This window comes from Eriocheir sinensis, chromosome 14 (genome assembly GCF_024679095.1).
Source record: "Eriocheir sinensis breed Jianghai 21 chromosome 14, ASM2467909v1, whole genome shotgun sequence".
In the NCBI taxonomy this organism is placed as follows: domain Eukaryota; kingdom Metazoa; phylum Arthropoda; class Malacostraca; order Decapoda; family Varunidae; genus Eriocheir; species Eriocheir sinensis.
In genome coordinates, this window is record NC_066522.1 from 15,857,648 (window position 1) to 15,880,933 (window position 23,286).

The window sequence follows — 23,286 nt, forward strand, 5'->3', positions numbered from 1 at the left end:
ACACCTTCCGGTATGCAATATAGTTTTTCATTCTTCTTTCTCACTGAAGCATAAACGAGAAACAATTACTTTTATCTTTGAGCACAGGCACTGTTTACTAATATATCACATTTCAAGACGCCTCACGCTACTGTTCTTTCCTCTCTCGCTCCTTGTAAACTTATCATCCACACGTATCTCATTATTCCGCCCCTGTGACTCTTCCGCGGCGATGCTTGTGTCATCTTCCCACCACACCGTTCCTTCCCCGCCCCTCCACACACACACATACGCCTGCTTCCACCCATACACCCATATATATAGAACCACACACACACATTCACACACAGCTTTCGTTCATTACTTTCCCGTTGCCCAGATACAAGACTCAGCTACTCTTTCACCTTTTCGTCCTATTCCCACCCTGTTCAACCCACACAGACGCTCCTACACCTCCTTCCACTCACATGCACATCCTTTCATTATCTTACCGTTGCCCAGATACAAGATTCCGTTACTCTCACCTTTTCCTCCTATCCCCACCCAGTTCCACCCACACAGGCATTTCCTTCGCTCCCTCCCACGCATCCAGAAACACACACCCACACACACATTAACACAGCTTTGGTTCATCGACTGCACGTTGCCCACACCCACACAAGTGCTCCTTCACCCCCTCCCACCCACCCACACGCACACACACACACACACACACACACACACACACACAGCTTCCGCTCATCATCTTCCCGTTGCCCAGATACATGATTCACTTACTCTTTCTACCTTTCCGTCGCATCCCCATCAAGTTCCACCCACACAGACGTCCCCTCACCCCCTCCTTCCACTCACACACCCACACAGCTTCCGGCCACCCTCCTCTTGCTCCAGCGCACCCAAGAACCACTCATCCTCGCTGCCTGGCTCGTTATTTTACTTCACGAGATGCTCCACGGTTTTTCGCCAGCCTGCACCACCGCTCGTCTCCATGGTTTTGCGAGCGTGTGGGAGGGAGGGAGGGAGGGAGGGAGCGGGAAGGGAGTTGGAGAGTGATGTGTAAGATTGTGTGTGTGTTTTTTAAATGGTTCTTCCGGTGAAAAGTGTATGGTTGGTGGTGGTATTGGCGGTGTTGTTGATGTTGTTATGCTTCATTTTTTTCTTTTCTTTTACTCCTTTTATTTTTTCATTATACTTCTGCTCCATCGTCACCTGTTCCTCTTCTCCTCCTTCATCTTTTTCTTTTTTTCTTTTTCTATTTCATTTTCTATTTCTTTCTTTTATATTCCTGTTCTGTGTTTTCCTTTTATCGATTTTGTTCTATTTCTGTTTCTCTTTCTTTTCTATTTCATTTTCTATTTCTTTTTTCATATTCTTGTTCTGTGTTTTCCTTTTATCTATTTTGTTCTATTTCTGTTTCTCTTTCTTTTCTATTTCATTTTCTATTTCGTTCTTTTTATATTCTTGTTCTGTGTTTTCCTTTTATCTAGTTTTTTTCTATTTCTTTTTCTCTTTCGTTTCTGTTTCATTTTCTATTTCTTGTTCCCCTTCTTTTTCCTTTTCCATTTCATTTTCTATTTATTTTCATCCTCATTAAAAAGTGTGTGTGTGGGGGGGGGGGGGGGGGATTGGTCGTCACTATTCACATACAGGTCCTCGAGGTTTCTTTCTCCTTGCGATGAAAGGTTAAAACGACTGTGTGTTCGTTAGTATTAATATAGTACTAAATTGCCTCTCCTTTCTCCTCGCTTTAAATACAGCCGTTCTTTTTAGTCGCATCAAACGCGTTCTCTCTTACCTGGGACTTTAAATGAAGAATGTAACTTTTAATGGACAATGTATACAACGAACAATATCTTTACTTTCTCTTTTACTCTTGTTTCTTCTTCCTCTACTTCTTCTTCTTGTTCTTCTCGTTCTAGTTTTCTTCTTCTATTTCTACTTCTTCTTCGTCTTCTTCTTCTTCTTCTTTTATTTCTACCTTTTCTATTTCTACTTCTATTTCTACTTCTTCTATTTCTACTTCTTCATCTTCTTCTTCCTCTCCTTCTTCTTCTTCTTCTTTCAATATACAGAAGCAAAACTAACCAACCAAAACAAACCAACTCCATCCATCAACTATCATGAGTGAGTGCGAGGGACTTACTTGGCTGACAGGACTAATGGCGTGGCTGTAATAAACAATAATGAACACCACATCTGCCATCGCTCGCTGAGGGGCACGAGGCTTTATTTATATCACACACAATTGTTTTGCGGCGAACACAGTGAATGGCGGCCTTGACAGCGTGACACCTGAGCGCACGGTGGACGAGGTGGACGAGACTCATGACTTTTACAGTGGGCTGGCAAAGGTGCAGGTTGGGTAAGAGGGAGCAGAGGCGTGGAGGGGAAAGACAGAGAGAGAGAAGAAAGACAGAGAGAGAGAGAGAAGAAAGACAGAGAGAGACAGACAGGGAGGATGGAAGAGGGGAAGAAAGGGGAAGAAAGAGAGTGAGAGCGTTATTCCAAGTGACAGAATCCACAACTCTTTGACTCCTAAATAAACCGTCATGGTATACTTTTAAAGGGATACTCTAACCGTTTTCACGTCTCGGACAACATTAGTCACACGATATAAGCTTAAAAAGAATATCCAAAAGCCTCAAGACTCATACATATGCATTTACTTTGCATTACACGTATATAAAAGCCGTACTAAGTTGTCTTCATTAGTCCTAGACGCAATTAACTAATCATCACAGACATAATTGGCACTTTTCTCGTTTTAAACTGGTTATTATACTCTTTAATGTAAAATGATACCTTATTCATCCCTTCATGCGGTCGTGAGGGTATAAAAGTTACGTAGATTTCGCCATAAGGGAAGTCACAACCGTTCCTCGGCCAGCCATCATCACCAAAACGTTGTCTACTTCGCCGCCGCAATGCATCTCCCGCTACACCGATCCCCGCCACGTTCTCTCTTGGCCTTGTGAACCTCATGGGATGTTTGAGTCACTAAGCGCTGACGTGGAGGACCTTGTTTACTCCCTAATGTGACGGGGGTGGGTGCACACAATATTTCAGTAATTAAAAGCTACAGCCCTTTATTAGTATCGCGGATGAATTGCCAAGAAAGAAATCGATGCTCCTATTCACTTTAGCTCTCATGTTTAAACAATCCCTGTGATGAACTGAATATTAGTTGTTCGTGACCTTTGATGGAATTTCAACACTTATTGTTTGGTTGTATAATGTTCGTGGAAAGACTGAAACATCTATTGCTTATCCGTTATGAGGGTTAAATAAAGAACACAATTACGTAACATTAATAAGGATCAAAACACATACACATAGCGTTGCTGCAGGTAGGAAACAGTTGAAAAAATATCTCCACTTAACACTAATGAATTATAATGATAGCTGTCTGCTGCCGGTGATGATGAGTCCATAATATGTCCTTACGAAACACAAATGGGAGCCGAGAAGCTTTCAGAGTTGATGGAGGATAGAGAACACAATATGTCCTTACGAAACACAAATGGGAGCCGAGAAGCTTTCAGAGTTGATGGAGGATAGAGAACACAATATGTCTTTACGAAACACAAATGGGAGCCGAGAAGCTTTCAGAGTTGATGGAGGATAGAGAACACAATATGTCTTTACGGAACACAAATGGGAGTCAGGAAGCTTTCAGAGTTAATGGAGTGGCAGTCAGCGGCTGCCTCTGGATGGCTCTTGCTAATGATACAAAAGACTTTCCATTTACCGTGACTATTCAGACCGAAAATGCAGAAAAGTGTCTCCTTTGCAAAAACTGCCACTCAGAGTTTACCCTCGGTTTATCCTTGGCAGTAAGCAGAAGATATCGTTGCCGTTGCCATTACGTTAATTAGAATTTCCCTAAAAAATACGTCACTAGAGAAGAGAGTCGAGTACTGGATAGATTCATAAACAAGATTACTTCCTGGAAATCTGTAAATCAGTGTAACTCCTTTAATTCTCGTACGCGCATACATACCTCTGATAAATCTTAACAGTATACTTCTAAATATTTGTGACCATCATATTTCAATAATCCAGAACACGTATATGCTTCTGACGTTCCAGTATAATGGATACTCGGATAATTCGTGTTCAGAAAACCATACTATTGCTCCATGAATGATACATGTTTCTGAGGGATCAAGGAGGCGTTAGATTGTGAAACACGACAATTTCTTTTTCTCTTTTTTTTTTACAGCAGAGGAGACAGTGCAAGGGCGTAAAAAAAAAACAATAATGAAAAAAAAAAAGTCCGCTACTTACTGCACCTAAATTACCTCTCGGCATACCATTAGACCCCTCTTGTGTCAGCCTCAGAGGAACTAATAACTTCACACTTCTCGCAACGCCAAGAACTCGGCCAGCTCGTAAGCAAAGCAAAGCCACACCAAAACATATTTACCAGAGGGACGCGGTGACGTCTGTTATTTGTGTTGGTCTCGTCTGGCGTCACCACACTCGGGCGATCTCAATGAGCCGCTTTTCACCGAGGAGAGAAAAGCAGAAACGAGGGAGTGGGCAGAAGAATGGATGGACTGAGAAAGATAACAACATCCATGAACGTATATTGCATCACAAGACTAAGAAACTATGAGCTGATGTGACGAATTTCTCGCATCTTTTGTAGTGGTCTATTCTTCTGTCTCTCTTTCCTTTGCTTACCCGCCAAAATGGAAGGTTCACGAGCCATTACAACGGAAATAAACACACACTTTCATACAACTACAGCTTTGTTTTGGCCGGAATCCCTCGAGTCTCTGGATTTCTCATCTCGCCGGCAGGGGTTTGTTTTTCTCTGAGCCTCGCCTGCCCCAGTTGCGCAACGCCGGGATAACCTGATTGTGCAACTCAGGCATGCGGAAGTAGGATGTAGCTGGGAAAAGAGCGCTCGTCTGGAAGTTATTAAAGGATCAGGGTAGGCCCGGGACACAGGATAAGTGGGCGGCTGTACGCTAGGCAATTACTGGGAGGCAGGGAAGCGTCCGTCGTAGTAGTTAGAAGCCATGCCGTGCCTTGCTTACCGGAGAGGTTGGTTCACGGTGATGCGGCGAGCGACGGCAACAAGGGTACGGATCACGACGGGGTGCTTCCTGTCTTCTGTAAAACCTGTGAGGAAAAACAGGGACTGGAGAGCCTGGCAATAACGTTATAAGAGCCAGAAGGACACCTGAACGACAGCTACTGAAGTATCTCGACGGCAAAATACGTATTAGATTGTGAGGTCTCAAGGGATATTATATTACACACTCTTTACTCACTTATTGGGGTGGAAGCGTTCGGGCAGGCACCCCCCCCACCAACAAACACACACACACACACACACACACACACACACAAACGCACACATATACATCGTTACCTACATGCTAATATACAACACTTCCATGATAAACGTAAACGAATAATACGCCTACCACTGCTTTCGTATATAATGCCGCCCGTAAGTCTTTTATTAGGAGTAAGAATACTAATTTCAGTCCTTATAGCAGAGAACGCAGATCAATTAAGCATTTTTCTACGTCCGGAAATTCAATTATTCTTTTTCATTCTGTTGTTATTATTTTCCTCACTCTACAGAACATACTTAAAAAGACTTGCATCCTCACACGTGCCTAAGTAGAAAGAGACGTAGGACTATCCAAAAGGGTAATAAACACTCACACAAACATACTAAACTAGAAAATATACTTAAACGAACGAACTTTATCTTTACTCAATAATACACACATCCTTCCTGGACATACGTAGGACCAACACATACATACTGACAAAAACACATATTAACGACGCACACATACTGAAAACTCACACCTATACGAGAAAGCGAAGTCAAAACAAGTCCTTAACAAGTTGGCGGCGACATTGTAACGCGCGTCGTGTTTGTAAACATACGACGCCGAGGAGGAGCGCCCCCACTCAGTCGCTGCTGCATGATGAATTTGCCACTACGTTGACTTGCCTGCTTACCATCGCGAGTTTGTTTACCTCGTTAAAATGACATCTGCTCCCCCTCGCGCACTGTCAACAAAACGCACGAGTTGAACCTCCACTTAACTGCAACTGTTCATTACACAGAAGAAAGATTAATAATGGTCTTTTGTTTGGATAGCATGTAAACCGTTTAAGAGAGCGAGAATTATTTATTACATTTCAGAATCGTCTCATTTAAAAGGAACTTGATCTTTTGTTTTTATAGAATGTGAACTGTTTAAGAGAGCGAGAGAAAGAGACAGCGAGAATTATTTATTACATTTCAGAACCGTCTCATTTAAAAGGAACTTGATCATTTGTTTTTTTATAGAATGTGAACTGTTTAAGAGAGCGAGAGAGAGAGAAAGAGCAAGAACCATTTATTACATTTCAGAAGCGTCTCATTTAAAAGAAACTTGATAATTACGAGACAATTACAGGAGGAGGAATCATTTTTACGAGGAGAGGAGGAGAAGACCAATGAATGCTTTTCCTCTGACCCTTGCCAATGACCGTGAATCGTACTCCCGCCGAAAAGTCTCTTAGCTCAATTGTCGGGACCCAGATGGCGTACAGAGGAAAGATCACTGTTGTATATTTGTTACCCTCCTTGCTAGTGTTTGTCCTGCCAGATGTTTACGCCTGTGCTGTTATGGTCATTCCTCTGTTTGTTCGTCTTCTTGGTTCTGACACAATAAGGTCTGGATCAAACAGTGGTGATGATTTTCTTCCTCTACATTCTACTACAACAATGGAGGCAATTCAAGGGCGAAAAAACAAACACATAAACAAAAAAGCCCGCTAAACACTGCTTCAACAAAGGAAAACAGAACGAGAGGCCAAAAAATAGTAAAAAGAGTAAAAAGACTCGTCGCTATCCATCATTCTTTCTAAAATATGTAAAGATTGTCTCGAAAATCAACATAATTCTACATGGAAAAGGTTCGGTAAACTTTAATATCATTCTCATTAAAAAGCATCAGAACAATGTAGGTCAGAGAGAACAGTGAAAATGACATACCTTGTTTTTTTGTGTACACGTTGGATAAACAAAAGGTGGCTGGAACGAAACCTGATATCGAAAACAGAGACGCACCACAACCGAGCACCGCTTCCATTTAATTCAACCTCACAAAAAAAAAAGTTGTATAAAGAGAGCAAATACGCGAAAACAAAGAGAATGGCGGTTGGAAAAACAAAACAGGCAGACACGGGATATGGCAAGACCGGCAACATGCAATTAGCTTCCCGGGGACGTGATTTAGAAAGACCAGCAAATGCACAACGAAACGATTAGCGGAGAATTAAAAAATAAAAAAGCTAACCACGAAAAACACCGAAACCACACACCACATCAAGGTTTGTTTTCTGCTGCCAAAAATAGGAAGGAAATGATTTCGCATCGAGCCGGCGAGACAGGAGGGATCAGGTCATATTACTCTGCGAAATCGATAATGAAGTTACGTGATGCGAATTTCCCCGGGGGTCGGCAATAACCGACATGAGGGAGACTCGGCCCGCAAAGTATGTCAGTGTGCGGGCCGCGCGTGGTACCAGGAGCAAGACTTTCCTTAATTAATACCCTGTCGATCACGAGGCTCCCCACAACCTCAGGATATGCATAAAGAGGGAACATACTATAGATTTACTTACTAACACTCCCTTGAGCACCAAACACCCTACAACCTTAGAATTTCCTTACTAATCCTTCGTCGGTAAATTTACTTCGACCATCAAACATCCCACAACCTTAGAAAATGGATAATGAGTTAACATACTATAAATTTACATGCTAATCCTCCTTCCATCACCAAACACTCCAGAGTCTCAGGAAATGTATAAAAAGGAGAAAGAAACTGTTATACTAGAAATTTATATAACTGATGGTTGGTTATTGGTATGTTAATTTAATAGCAACATGGATGGTATACGGTACCAATATACGAACCAAAGAAACGAGGAAAAATTATGTACCGCAATGGAATTAATACTATTGCCTCCTGGATTAGCGATCATGAGCGAATATTAATTTTGACGTTCACATTACTTTTTTATCATTATTTTATTAGTCTCATTATTCTTACTACTACTACTAAACTACTACTACTACTACTACTACTACCACTACTACTACTACTACCACAATTCTTATCATTATCAATATGCTCAAGTAAAGGTTAATGGTTTGTTTCCGTATTGCTCTAGTCAGGGTCGTGTTTCCGGGTTGCCTGCAGCGGGCGGCATGCTGCGAGAGGGCGGCGGCGGCGGCGGGTGGCGGGAGGGTTTGTGGGTGGGTGGCGGCCGGGTAGCGGGAAGGTCACAGCGGTCGCCTTTAACTCTCTCTCTCTCTTTCTCTCCTCTCTCGCGTGCTGGGTTGAATATTCTGCGTCGTAATTAAGTAACATGTCCACGGTCCGTTGTACGTGGGCAGGTTTGTAAAAGTTCACTAAATCCTCGAATACTACTGAAGAGCAGCATTGATAGGCTTTCATGGTGGATGATAATGTTCGTATTGTCTGCCATATAAAAAAAGCATGCTATTAGAGTTGACATACAGGCCTCAAGAGACTAATTAACCGACCGACAGACAGACAGACAAAAAAAAAATATCATACCAAATTGCCAGACAGACGGGATGACGGACGGGTTGAAAGACAGGGTAATGAACAAACATAAAATCAGAGCGTCCCTTTTGGAGGTCACTGTTATTGATCTTCGTGATAAGGACCTTGCGGAAAGAGAGCGCCACCTGGTTACCGTAAATCAGGTGAGGTTTTTTTTTTTCTTAATACATCAAAAGACCAACGTTGCCAGATTGTCTTACTCAGCCTCTTATATTTACCGACTTCCAACCCAAAAACTGTCTCGTGGACCCCAATAAGGAGATTCACTTATAATTATCGTTAAAATAATTAATTCCTGATGTTTCTTGGCAATAGTTTGGCGTCAGAAACCGGTAAATACTATGCTCTGAGTACGATAATATGGCAACGGTGCAACAGACGTGAAACTACAGCAACTGCAATGAATCGATAAAATATTAAGTAATGGCAGTGAAATGACGCTCGAAAATGTTAAGTAAGGAGACAAATAAATCGAGAGCAATAGTAAATAAATAATAAAAAAAGATTTGTTCGTCGAAGCCTAGAGGTGTCAACATTCTCATACACGCTTTGATAAATAAACAACAAACGCAATGACGGCTAAATGAGACTCGTACACGTAAAACATTTTCCACGGTAATAAATAAGAGAAAAAGATCACTTAATTTATTCCTAGATTTGTCAACGATCTCCTTACTGAAAGCGATGATGACAAAGAGAGGAACACACAAGAGCTTCGGCTTGAAACACCAGATGACAAGGAAGTGAAGTAAAAATGCCGGGAAATAATAAAACCAAAGAAGAGTTAAAAATGCCAAGAAAAGTTACCCGGCTAGATGGAACAAGGACACACACACACACACACACACACACACACACACACACACCGATTAATCACGATACCCAATTACGGCGCGCTTCCCCTCCCTAAGCCCACACCTCCCGTCCCGGGCCTCGTCACAAACCTTATTAAAACCTTCTTACGCACGCCACTTCCTCATCGGCTCCGCTTACACTTTCCTCACATATATATTCTCCAGTAAAAGAAAATCAACTATCATAAAATATCAAATCACTTCCTATACTTCCATGTCATCTGGTGAAGCTCTTAACTCCCCCGTGAATAATTAATGTATCGTTCATTTTAATTATACGTCATTGGTCTTAAGAAGGACCCACCCTAGACGTCCTGTGGTGTGTGTGATGAGGCGAGTATTTCAGCCTTGTGGCGGGAGACTGCCGGTAATTGGCCTACTTACCGAGGTCGCTACAAAGTCACCGAGATCCGCCGCCTCCCACGGATCAATGTTTCCAGGCTGACGCTCTGACCTTCAGCCACCTCAGCAACGAATGACAATTACTGTAAAACGTCTAGAAATAATAATGTTTTCTTCTTTGTCACTCGTTCCCATAATTTCAGTCATTACATTACCGGTTCCCCCTCGGCTAAGCTTCGCATAAGCCCTTTCAGTTACCAAAAACTGTTTGAACGTTATTACGTTGTTAAAAAGAACTTATGCTAAGTTTTGTAACATTGATATTACCTGTTCAAAATCGAAAAATAATTCACAATTATCGTTTCAGATCGTCGTAAATATGATACAGATAATACAGATAATACGGATTGCGATATAAAGAGAGCATTTCAAAACATTTGCAGCACCAAACATTTATTCCAAATGCATGGAATTTTTACGAATACAAGTAAATACGCTAATTATTGCAACTTATTTTTACAAAGTATATCAGCTTAATCGTCGGGATAAACATTTATTACTTCATATACAATGTCATTAAACTGTAATTAGAGATATTCAGATGACCAAACAAAATTAGTGACTGATAGCTTGAAAATTGAGTTAACTAAATAATCCGTCACATACATAAAAACACAAACACACACACACACACACACACACACACACACACACACACACACACACACACACACACACACACACACACAGAGAGCAGTACGATACACGAATTTGTTGTTGTAGAAGTGCAGTCATTTCATCCTCCTCGGGGGGATATTTAAGAAATTCAAAGACAATTATTGTTTCTATTGATCAAGCTGAAAAATAGTGAATTAGGCTCTTAGTGAGGAGACATAAATCCAAGTCTTTTTCTTGCACAATTATAATCTAGCCACTCAAGTGTAAGTGAAGTCATAGTCCCAGCAACGGACGCTACTCATTTTTTTTTTTTTTTTGTGACAAAATATGAAAATACCTTCGGCAGTGAAATTTGCATCTTCATCAAAACAGCATAAAAAAATGCCCCGAACACTGACCCTAAAACTCCTTAGTGGCTTCTTTACGACTTCCTTTTGAGCGTACAGTAGAATTTTTTTATCAAGGACACGGGAGCATTTGATCGTTGGTGCACGGACCACGTTCCCTCGCTGACTAAGGTTAATGTAACGAACACCAATATTCGCAAACCCAAACGATCAATGTCACTCTGAAAGCGGACAGCCACGGCTTCGGCTTTAGTCTTTGTGTTGACTTGCTTTCTCTGCACACAATAACTCTTTTACTGGCAGCAACGCAATGTGAAACCGTTCAAATGTCAACAATGGGAGGCACTTTTTCGAACGCTACCGTGTCATTTTTATTGCCATCAAGAGAGAATCGAATGTCAGTAAAGAGAAGCGTGCGTTGTTATGGGAGTATTTGTTTGGGGGACGGGGGACGGGGGTGGGGGTATGTGAATTATGTAAGTCTGGACATTCGTTTTAGTTGGCTCAAGTAAATAAAAAGCTAAACATAGTGGAAAACATAAAATGAACACGGGAAATCAATTATGAGTTTTGTTTTTGTGACCGAAAACAAAACTTACTTGGAAACACCAGTAAAACCATATGGATAAAAGTGAACTCAATGTATTCAGCCCACTAGTTAAGATACAACTGTCCCACAAACAAATACAGGAGTACACCACACCCACACACCACCCGTCGGCTACAAATAGACGACAATGACAACTACAAAGCGCCTCGTGACCGCCTCTGTTCACTATTACGTCTCGCTAACCGCCACCCAAGCAACGATGTATCAAACACGCGCCAGATGGCAACACTAGGTCTTCCTGCGCATCGGAGAGTATTACAGATCATTAGCAGCGGTTTAGTGATTTTTGTTTGATACGCGTGGCTCAAAGTTCTGAATGGGAGTTTGCTGATCACCGCGGTAAGCCGATAACGAATCCATTTATACTCTCCGAACGAGCGCCCTTGAAGGATTTTTTTGAATGGAGGAGAGAATCAGTGTTTGTTTTGGTGTGTGTGTGTGTGTGTGTGTGTGTGTGTGTGTGTGTGTGTGTGTGTGTGTGTGTGTGTGTGTGTGTGTGTGTGTGTGTGTGTGTGTGTGTGTGTGTGTGTGTGTGTGCGGGGGGGGGGGGTAGATTTACAAAGCTGGTCTAGTTATCATATTTTTTATCTGGCCAACTCTTAACACTTTCAGTCCTTTTCGGAGTCGCTAACGTCAATAACATTCATCGCCATTATGTTCGATTTTCTTCGCAATAAAGTGACTGTTGCTTTCTCCTTTCCCAATCCTCTTTCACTCAATCGACGTTTATCCGTGTGCTCAGATCAGTATTGCAAAAGTAAACCTGCATATTAAAAAAAAGAAGTATTAAGACTGAACTGAGCCGTCTCCTCCTCCTTAGAAATACGATATACCCAAGAACTTGCAATTCCGTTTGTCTCTAGCTTGTCTTGCTTGTATAGAATCACAAACCAGATATATTACGTGGACAGCGTGCCTTTGGGTGGCCTGGTAAACTCTGGCTCGGGTCACATGCGTGTTGCCAGCCAATCACGATCCCCCCGCGTCGCGTTCCATTGAGTTGCGAATGAATGACAGGCCGAGCTGGGACGCGGCACTCCAACGCTGTTTGTTGCATTACGCGTTTCGAGCAGCCAGCTTCCTCTGACTTGCTTGAACGTTGCGTAAATAAGGGAGGAGCTGACGGGGATTATTCAGATCATATATTCTTTGCGTGTATATTGTATTTTTTTTTTTTTTTTTTGCTGTGTCTTATTCATGACCTAGGTGTATAGTATCAAAACGTAGTGTCAAAACCAACTAAATGCTTGTATTGCGATCATTACCACAGTCACTATTCCTATTACTAATACTACTACGATTACTTATTTTACTACTTCTATTATTTCTACTACTGCTACTACTACTACTACTACTACTACTACTACTACTACTACTACTACGACTACGACGACTACGACTACTACTACTACTACCACCACCAATACTATTATTATTACTACTACTACTACCACCAATACTATTACTAGTACAACAACAACAACAACAACAACTACTGCTACTACTACAACAACAACTACTACTACTACTACTGCTGCAGCTGAAATTGTTGTTATTTCAAATACAACAACAGCAACTACTACAACAAATGATAAGGATAATTCTACTAGCAATAGCACTACCAGCAAACACCACAAGACAGCTACGAAAAAAAAAACCATTACACCTAACCGACTGAACAGCCAATCTCACAACGGTCAGTCGCAACAAACATAACCTCGACACAGTTCCCATTTTCCCATCCACCAACCTTCGCCACCACTCACCCTCACATCAAAGGCTGGGGGCGTAGTGGCGCGTGTGTCAACCAGAAGAGGGAAAGAAAAAGAAAATGTGACGGCAATTCGGTTTACATGACGACATTCACCATCAAAGGATCTCTCACTCGCCGATTATAGAAAAGAAACTTCGCTATTGCTTCCTGGTGCAGTGACTCGTGTCATTTACCGCATTACGCCGTTTGCAAGATCTTTCCGTGCCTTCGTTTCCTATCAGCTTCAGTATTAAATGTCAGGCGCTCTTTCATCTCATATCCTTCTCGTCTTGTATCTGATCGCCAATAAACATCTAGCGAACATTTATCAAGCCACTCGCTATTGCATTAACTTCTTGTATTACACCCACCAGTGACTTCGTTCCCTACCAGCGTCTCTCTCTCCTCTCTCCGTTTCTCTTCTCCTCTCCCTGTCTTCTTCCTTCAGAGTACATCCTCATTTTCTCCTCCTCTCCTACCCTGCTTCCATTCCTGATCCGTCTGCCATACTTCAAAGAACTTCATTTTCTCCTCTCCCTTCCTTCCTTCCTTCCTTCCCTTCCAATACTCTTCCTGTCATCCTCGTTTCCTTCTCTTTCTTTCTTCCTTCTTCTCAGTTCTTCCTTCTCCCTGTCTTCCTCCTCCTCTCCATCCCTCTCCCTTCCTTCCTTCCTTTCCAATACTCTTCCTGTCTTCCTCGTTTCCTTCTCTTTCTCCCTTCCTTCCTCTCAGTTCTTCCTTCTCCCTGTCGCCCTTCTCCTCTCCATCCCTCTCCCTTCCTTCCTTTACTCCCTATCTTCTGTTGCCTTTCCTCCTTCCTTCACTATACGCTTTACTTTTATGTAATCGAAACTGACTATATCTTTTTCTTCCTTCACCTTACCAAGACACCTATGAAGACCTTGGATCCTTTAGCTACGACGCTTCCTACCTGTAAAGTCTATCTCACTTGCCTCGTACGGATCCTCTTTCTCATATCCACGCATTCTCTCTTCATGACATTCGTACTGATCAACGCGTGTCTGTTATCACTCCATTTGCTTCTGTCACCTTGATTTGAATGCATTTCGTCACCCTCATATAATTTGCCGGACATCCGCTCCACCCTCAAACAGGTTCATGATAAAAAGTTGACACGTACTGCTCACTGGCTTTCTCTTTTTTAGCTATTTTTTTAACCTCTAATTGGCTGTTTCATAAGTATGTTATCCCATCTTTTCCCCCGAGCACTTCACAGATTAAGAAAAAGAGCTTTAACATATGTCTTTCTATTACTGTTTGACCATCCGTGACGGTCTGGAAAAAGCAATCCTTCTGTGTATCAGTTTACATATTATAATTTCTCCTCGCTCTTGTGTACATTTCAATATTCAGTCCACATTGTTATTCTCCGCACACTCCCACACCTTCTCACCTTTACCCTTCCGGCGTCCTGCCCCCCGAGCGTCACCTCCCACAACCTTTACACTTTAGCTTTACGTAGAGGCAACGTGACTAGCTACGGCACGTTCTGTCAACAAACACTAGCAACTCGCTGCTAGCTAACAACTGCCTCAGATACATAGAACTTGTTATCTGCTTGTGTCAGAATGCTATGTATTTCAAGGAATACTTATATCCCAGTCTATTGATTAAAACAATAATTTGAAAATGGCTACCATCATTCAATCGGATTGTATCGGAAATGGACCATCACTCGTTCATATGGTCGTATTTAAGAAAACAACAACATTGTAATATGCTAAGCATATTTTCGAACAACTTTCTGGACACTACATAACAAATTCTGTGCATTACATAAAACGTTTACATGAAGTTCAACGACATCAGATCTAGGACAATCTGCGGCCGCATTAAGCACCAGCAGACTGACCAGCAGAAAGCTTTTTAGAAATATATTTTGACCAGATCGCCACCAAATTGCCAATCAGACAATCAGTGTGTTGCGGGCTGAGTTATCCAGGCAGTAATGCGTATAAATCTACGGACATAACTAGTCACTGTTGCATTACTCTGAGGCTCCGATTATGGACACTGAGAACACCCACATTTATTCCCACCCCCGCCTTTCAGAACAGAAATATTCTTCATCATCCTATCAATCATACGTCGGCAAGACGAGTAATGAGCACACAATTCATTCTTCGTATCATAACGAGCTACTTCTTTTCCCCAGTGGTCCATGCTTTTCTGCTATGGCTATATCTGATTTTGTCTTTATCACGATTTCCGTTAGTTCTTGATCAGTAACATAACAAAAAGAAATTCAAGACACCATGTGAGAAACGAAGGACGAGAGAAAAGGTAAATAGGTGTTTTGTTCTTGGAAACAATAAAGGTATGACTGTATGGCACAGCACGCACGCCAAGGCCAGCAGGCAGCGGCCAGCGCGCCACGTTCAGGCGCCCGCCAGTCTGAAGGAGGATGCGAATATATTTGTGAATTCTTGAACGTTTCGCTTTTATCGCATTTTATCTATAATCTTCATCTATTTTTATCTAAAACAACAAATTAGATTAAATCAAATCCTCGTGATGTTTTGGCAAAATGTAAAACGCAAGTAAATCAGTTGACGTTGCAGCAAGACACACACATGTACTCGAATGCTGAAAAGATGTAAAGCGCAACAAATATTAATAACATAACGCAAAACACACATAGGTAAAAGAATGCTTATAAAATTGTTAAACTAAAACATGTATACTGGCGAGCAATATTTTCTCACTCTGTGTCGCCTCGGAGCAGCAACATCACATATTAAACATCAGCTGTCGGTCAAAAACAAAGGAACAAATACACACACACACGCGCGCGCGACCTCGACAGCAGATCGGGATGGCGTGAAATTTCAGTCTCGCCCTGCGGGTGTGGAAGAGTGGAGGCGAGGAGGCGGCGGGGGAGTGGTAGTAGCGGCGGCGGGGGAGTGGTCGTGGCGGCGGCGGGGGAGTGGTCATGGCGGCGGCGGGAGCGGGGGTCGTGAGGCTGGCACTAAAGCTGACGTGTGACGAGGGAAAATCATCACTTCTTGTCAGGGGATTGAAACAAGCTCGTACACGTCCCCAGCTGCTTCAAAATTCGTGTTTACAAATTCCCCTATATGTCAGGAGGTCAGTCAGGCGAGGGTCACACTGGAGTTGTCTAAATCTTTTTTCGTTGTTTTGTCGTTGCAAGAATCGCAAAAAGGTTCAGTGATACGCATCCCCAGTTGGTTGAATATTCCAGAGGCTACAACCTCCGCGTGGCCCTGGAAGTAAGTCAGGCGAGGGCCATTCTGTTTTGTCGATAATTCCTTCCTTATTTTGTTGGTGAAAGGACGAGCAAAGTGGTATGTCCCGCGCGTCACCATATGCTTCAATATTCTATTCTCTTTATTTCCCGCGAGGTCCAGAAATTCAGGAATTCTGTTCGTCGAGAGCCATTCGGATGTCTAAATTTTCTTCCCTATTTTATTTGTAAAAGAATAATAAGTTTAATATGTGATACACCTCCATAACTACTGAAAATGTTTCCGACCCTGTAGCCCATACAAGACCATGAAGTTTGTCAGTCTGTGTATCACCAGAAGTTGACTGAAATTCTCTTCGTGAGGGAGAAAGTGATTTAATTTTGTTGGAGAAAAATCAGCATCATTATATGTAAAACAAGTCCTTTTGAATATGTATGAGTCTGCAACCCTTACGTGTTATTCTCTACAGACTCGGAAGCTGATTTGGTCATTCTTCATAAAGCAAAACGTTGGTTAAGTGGGTGAAATAATCAGTATCATTATATGCTGCACAAATACGTAATCCATAACCCTCACACATCCTGGTCAGCCGGGCTAAACACACACGAAAGTCCACTGTATTTTCTGCGTAACGGAAGGAAGCGTCACGTGTCTTACTGAAGAAAAGATCCGCATAATTTTTGATCGATTGGGGCGTCCTTGATGCTGCCCACGACTTAACACTGTAAGAAGCGACCTGACTCTTTCCAGTGAGGCCGCGGCGACCGGCTCATGTTGCGCTGAAAGACAGGAAGCAAACCCGACACCGCTCGCCACAAAGGACTCTTCCGTCACCACTAACGATCCGGCCGCTGCGCATTTTTCATCGATATAAAAGTTTTCTCTGTTTTTAATCACCCGCAGCAAACCGAGACAAAAAAAGACACTAGTTTCAAGACCCCATGTAAAAAGAGGCGATCACTGGATATTCTTTCAATTATTTTTACCTCTTCTCAATGCACAGGTTTAAAAAAAAAGTGTTCGGATGATAACAGATTTCATGGAAGGCTAATTCTGTCCACCACGAAGCCAACTTCCTGAACGCTTCTATAAAAAAAGACTAAAAGCCATCATCAGCGTGTGTGTTATCGCAGACTATAATTAAACGAATGAAATGAAAAAAACTGTACTGATCCTTACCAAAACGAACGATCGATGTGTTATTCAAAAGCCCACCAAAATAATATGTGAAAGACAATATTTGGTGGAGCAACTGAGGCTGCGTTGAAGGGTATTTTACATCATCAATCAAACCAATTTCACATTCACTATACACTCGTAGCCATTTCACCGCGGCCCACACGCGCGCTTTTACCGAACAACGAAAAGAGGGAGTCTTTGTGGATGGATGGAAATAGACGTCGAGGGAATCTAATTTTAGCCTGGAAAAATCACTCCCCCTCAAAATTCACACACAAAAATATCCGGGTTTTATTTCAAGGGATAAAATAAATCCCCTTCCGAATCACTCTCATAGAACTCTTTCGCTCGTATGGATTATAAAAATACATACGTCACGCATCATGTAAAGCGTGATACATACCTTTTCTTATCCGTAAGCTATTCCAACCGCGAATGTATCAATAGTGTCTGGTCTAAAGCTTTGGATTCTTCTCTCACACAGTCCCCATTTTAATACAGAGCTTAGAGAAGTAAATAAGAGTCTTTGGTAGCACTGATGCCATTTCACAATAAATAAAGGTGGAAGAAATTAATTCGTTACGTTTAAACATTCACTCTTCTTTCTCGGCTTTCTCAGGCTTTGGTAACACTGATCCCATTTCTCAAGGGAGAAATGGAGGAAGAAAACAGACGAAGAAAATTTATTTATACATTTTATACATATATACGTTTATACATTCGCAGTAAGCAGATTATAAATGACGTATAAACCACTGACTTGCATTTATTTAGTTTTCATTCTTTTCTTTTAACTTTACCACCACCCTTGGTCTCATTCCCCAAGAGAGAGGAAGCGAACCCGACTCGTGCATTCCCTTCCTCATTCCTCTCGTTTTCTCCCTCCGGCTTCCCTCCCCTTCGTTGCATCCTTCCCTCATCTTCACTTTTCATCTTAGGGCAAGAGAGAGAGAATGAGGAGGAAGGCGAACCCGACTCATGAATTCCCTTCCTCATTCCTCTCGTTTTCTTCCTTCGGCTTCCCTTCCCTTCGCTGCATCGTTCCCTCTTCTTCATTTCGCATCCTAGGGCAAGAGAGAGAGAATGAGGAGGAGGAAGGCGAACACAGGAACAGAATTTAATATAGCACCGAGTTTACCCGCATCGCATATTCACGGCATACCACTTACCCACTTGTTTTTCATCCGCCTGCTTTGCGTCCACTTCCAAGTAACAGCGAGAACGAAAACTGCCGAGCGTGGGAAGAGAATTACTTTTGCCACTCGTTTGAAAATGCTTCCGTCCGTCAGAGTCAGCCGCGCACCCATTGTTGAGACTCCCCTTGCGAACAATGCATTTGAGGGGAGAATCAATGAGGGAGTGAGAGGGGGTTAGAGAGACGGAGAGAAAAAGGGAAAGAAAATAGAGAGAGAGAGAGAGAGAGAGAGAGAGAGAGAGAGAGAGAGAATATGGAAGGGAAAGGAGAGATCTATGGCTTCCTATAACTTATTCCGTCTGTACTTCAAAAGCTACACACAAAAAAATAGATGGAAACAAATTAATAAAAAAAAACATGAGACAAAAAATGATAACGTAAACCAGCTAATAGAGAAAAGGATACAGTAAAAAAATAAAAAAATCTAATCTTCCTCCTCCCACGTTTTGCATGGGTATTCTGCCAAAAAAAAGGACCATGATTGAAAAAACGGATCAGAACCACAAACACCACACGACGAAAAAAATAAAACCCGAAAAAAAAACAGAGGAGCTTGAAATCCTTAAAATTCATAAAGATTGCCCCATTTCACCTTAGTCATTACTCCCCAAATGAAGGACTTAAGCTACCTGGGAACTGCACCAAGCCGATTACCTGGTTATCAAGGGTCCGGTCGGGACGTCAGGAGGGATGGTTGGGGTCGGAGTCCTCTTGAATGGGATTACTTTCTCTCTCTCTCTCTCTCTCTCTCTCTCTCTCTCTCTCTCTCTCTCTCTCTCTCTCTCTCTCTCTCTCTCTCTCTCTCTCTCTCTCTCTCTCTCTCTCTCTCTCTCTCTCTCTCTCTCTCTCATCAGACGTAAACCTATTATACGCCCCCAGTCATCACGCACACACACGCACACACACACACACACACACACACACACACACACACACACACACGACAAACCAATAAACGTTTAATTGCTTTATATACTTACTGCTTCTTAGAATTGGAGTTATGTTTTTCTTTACTTATTTACTTTATTTCCGTTATCGACTTTTTTTGTTTGTTTGTTTTTGCTGACCTATGCGTGACCTCTCTTGCTTACCGTTTAATTCAGATGAGAGGTTAACATTTTTATTTTTTTCCCTGTTGCCACTTTTCCCATTACAAGAGTGGGCAGGAATTAACGACTTAAAACCTGGAAAACACACACACACTAATGATGCTTCAGAGAATACAACATTAACCTTTAGCGGCCGACATAGTGAGAGCATGTGAACTCTTTCTCTTTTCCTCTTATTATTATTACATTCTCAAACTCATTATACGAACACTTCACTGCAGACTTTTTAATATTTCTTTAGCCTCAAACTCATTTTCCGCACATGTCCTTGGCAACGATATAACTAACTAACATCCTCTTCCTCATCTCTTATCTTTTCATTAAACTCGAATTTCTGATCTCTTTTCATTATACTCGCATTTCTATATCTTCTCATTATACACGCACTTCTTACCACTTATCTTTTCAGTATTCACACATTTCCTTGGTAAACTAACTAACGAACATCCTCTCCCTCTCTTCTCTTTTCAGCAATGGTGGGAAATACAGTGGAGGACGAACTGGTGGAGGAGGAGGAGAAGGGAAACGGACAGGAACTACAACCAAAGGAACCAAAGGAGATGGACAACAAGGCTGAGAATAGCATCGGATCGGACAAGAAAACCACTGAGACAAAGACACTGGAGAAGCTGGACGAGAAGGAAGTCGAGGAGGTGAAGCAGACGTTCCGAGTTCGTCCGGAGAACACTCAAGTCCGTATGGGGGAGAACGTGTACATGTGCTGCATTATCGACCACCAGCAAGGGAAGGCGCAGTGGACCAAGGATGGCTTTGCTCTGGGTAAGTGTAAACGGATGCTTGTGTGTGTGAGGGTGTGGAAGTGCGAGGGAGAGGGAAAGAGGATGGTTGGGCTAGGAGGACTGATGTGTGTATGGGTGAGTATAGAGATGGTGGGTGTAGGGGTGAGTGTTACGAGTGCTTAAGTGTGTGTGAGGGTGTGTGCAAAGGAGCTGGCTGGAAGGATGTGTGTAGGTGTGAGGGGGAGGGAGGATGCGTGGTTGGGTAGGGAGGTGGATGAGTGCATGATTGAGTATGGAAGTTTTGTGTATGTGTGTGTGTGTGTGTGTGTGTGTGTGAGACTGGATGTGAGAGCAACAGGCGGACGCACAGAGAGGCGGATAAATATACAACGAGACAAAAAAAAAACAGACAAACAGGCACACCGAGAAAGAAACAAAGAAAAAAATAATACACCTACAACCAGACAGATATACAGACGCAGATTGACATACACAAAAACAGATTCAGATACAGGAAACAGACAGGCGGGCAAAGAAAAGAAGCCACCTACAGATAGACAGACAAACAAGCAGGCAGACGGACAAATCCCAAAAGATGCTTCCTCCAGATTAGAACAAAAAAAATAACACATAACAGAAGCGTAGCGTGGGAGCAAAAATAAATAACCCACATCACTCACTTCTATTTTTTACCTTAGTCTCCCACCTACGCCTCGTCTAGATAAGTGTTAAGTGATTCTTGCCGCGGCTTCACTCACTTCTTCACACTTATCGTCGATTCTGAAGTGTGTGTAGTGAAGTAACATTTTCTTTTGTCCTTTGTTCTTAGCTTATCTATCGTGTAATATCTCTTTCTGTTCTCCTTTGTTTTGCTTTTCTGCCTCCCTTCGCTATCTTTCTCTCACTGTTTTTCGCTTTCTTCCTCCCTTTCTTTCTTTCTGGAAGTGTAGCCTTGACCTTTTTGCTTGAAGTCATCACGTTTCACATTTTCTCCTCAGTGTTTTTCTTTCGTATTCCAGCGTTTTCTTCTACATTTAATCATGCCCGTTGGGGATATTTGTGTTGCTGTTATCTTTAGTGTGTTTCTTCTCCTTGCTGGGTTTGTTTTAGAATTGAAAAGTCAGAGGAAGAACTGTTTGGGTTTGTCTCATTTTTCTCTGTCGTGATTCCATTTTTGTATCATCTCGTCTTCATCATTATCGTGGAATTGCTATTTATTTTTCTCTCAATTTCAGTTTTGTTTTTCTCTCGCTGATCTTCCTGGTCTCTATTTTTCTTTTCTTTTTTTATTACGGAAATGTCGTGAGCGTTTTTTTATTGCCCACATCTTTCTAAATTATTTTTCATTCTCTCGATTCATATATATTTTTCATTATTATCATCATTTTCAATTTCCGCATCTTTATCTTTCACTCATCTTTCCCTCAATTAATTTCTACTTTGCTTTACTATTTTTCTTTGCATTATCATTATCATGGAACTGCTTTTTTTTCATGTCCATCATCTTTCTCTTTCCTTCATCTTTCTCTCGCTTCATAACTCAGTGTCTAGGATTGCTCTGGGAAGCCGAAACACAAACACGAACAAGCAATGTTTTCCTTCCCCTTTGTCTACGCTTGTTTGCCGTGATTCCCTCTCCATTACTGCTGCAATCAAGCACCACGTCGAACTCCCACAGATGCGCAGTGCAGCTTAATTGGGTCAAAACAGTCAAATAAGCCGTGTAAAAAGATCCACATTGCCTGGACTCATTAGTATCGTTAACAAGAGAGGAGAGTGAAGATGAAACGTGAGTTGGGGAACATGAATCAGGGTTGTTGAGGAAGTTTTGTGGGATATCAGTCTTTCAGATGAGGAGGTGGTGATATAACCTATGATGTACGGTCAGGGAAGAGGGAAAAAAAGACCTAAAGAACGTAAGAAAAGAGGTAAAAGGTTACGGAGTTCAAGGCGCCGATGCAAGGAAAGGTGTAGGAGGAAAAATATCGAGAGGAATGTTACGAAGGACGGAAGAAAATCACGGGAAGAAAAGAAGAAGAGAATGGAAAAAGGGTTGGTGCAGGAAGGAGCCCGGTGACTCGAGAGAATGTCAACAGGAAGGCTAGGTAACAAGGAGGAATGAAGGTCAAGAGAAGACAGGGAAGAGGATGTATGTAGGAAAGAACGACACTAAGGAAAGGGAACATCAACAAGGGAATGATTATGCATGGAGTGGCAAGGAAGGATATGCAGATAGAAGAGACTGGGGAAGGGAAGGAAGCAACTGACAAAGAGAATACATTTAAATCTACGCTGTCGACATCCCCAAGCAGGAGGATTGCCAACAGGAAAATTGCATCAAAAGGAATGGCTTGGAGGGAAGAGTGGCCAGGAAGGGTGTGCGGTAGAAGGGGAGAAGTTAGTGACAGGAAATGGGGATGAAGTCAAAGCTGAATATGAAAAAAAAAAATGGAAAATAAATGATGTATCCATAGCAAAATTACGTAAGAGGATAATTATTACAGAAGGCAAGGAAAAAGTGCTGGTGTGGGAAGGAGTAATTAAATGACTAGAAATGGGATATCAGTAGCAGATTTATGAGAGAAGATACGATAGAAAAGAGAAGAAAGGACAAAAGAAAGGTGAGGGTGGGATAAAGGCGTAAGAAGGAGAGAG

At 42.1% G+C, this 23,286-nt stretch overlaps 1 protein-coding gene across 1 annotated transcript in view; it reads left to right on the forward strand.

Annotated features, from left to right (window-relative positions):
* Nucleotides 1-23,286, forward strand: part of LOC126998559 (nephrin-like) — a 94,793-nt gene that overhangs the window by 20,660 nt on the left and 50,847 nt on the right. Inside the window, exon 3 of the mRNA XM_050860344.1 lies at nt 20,363-20,671. Within this exon, the coding sequence (XP_050716301.1) occupies nt 20,363-20,671 (309 nt within the window). The remainder of the gene's footprint in view (nt 1-20,362; nt 20,672-23,286) is intronic.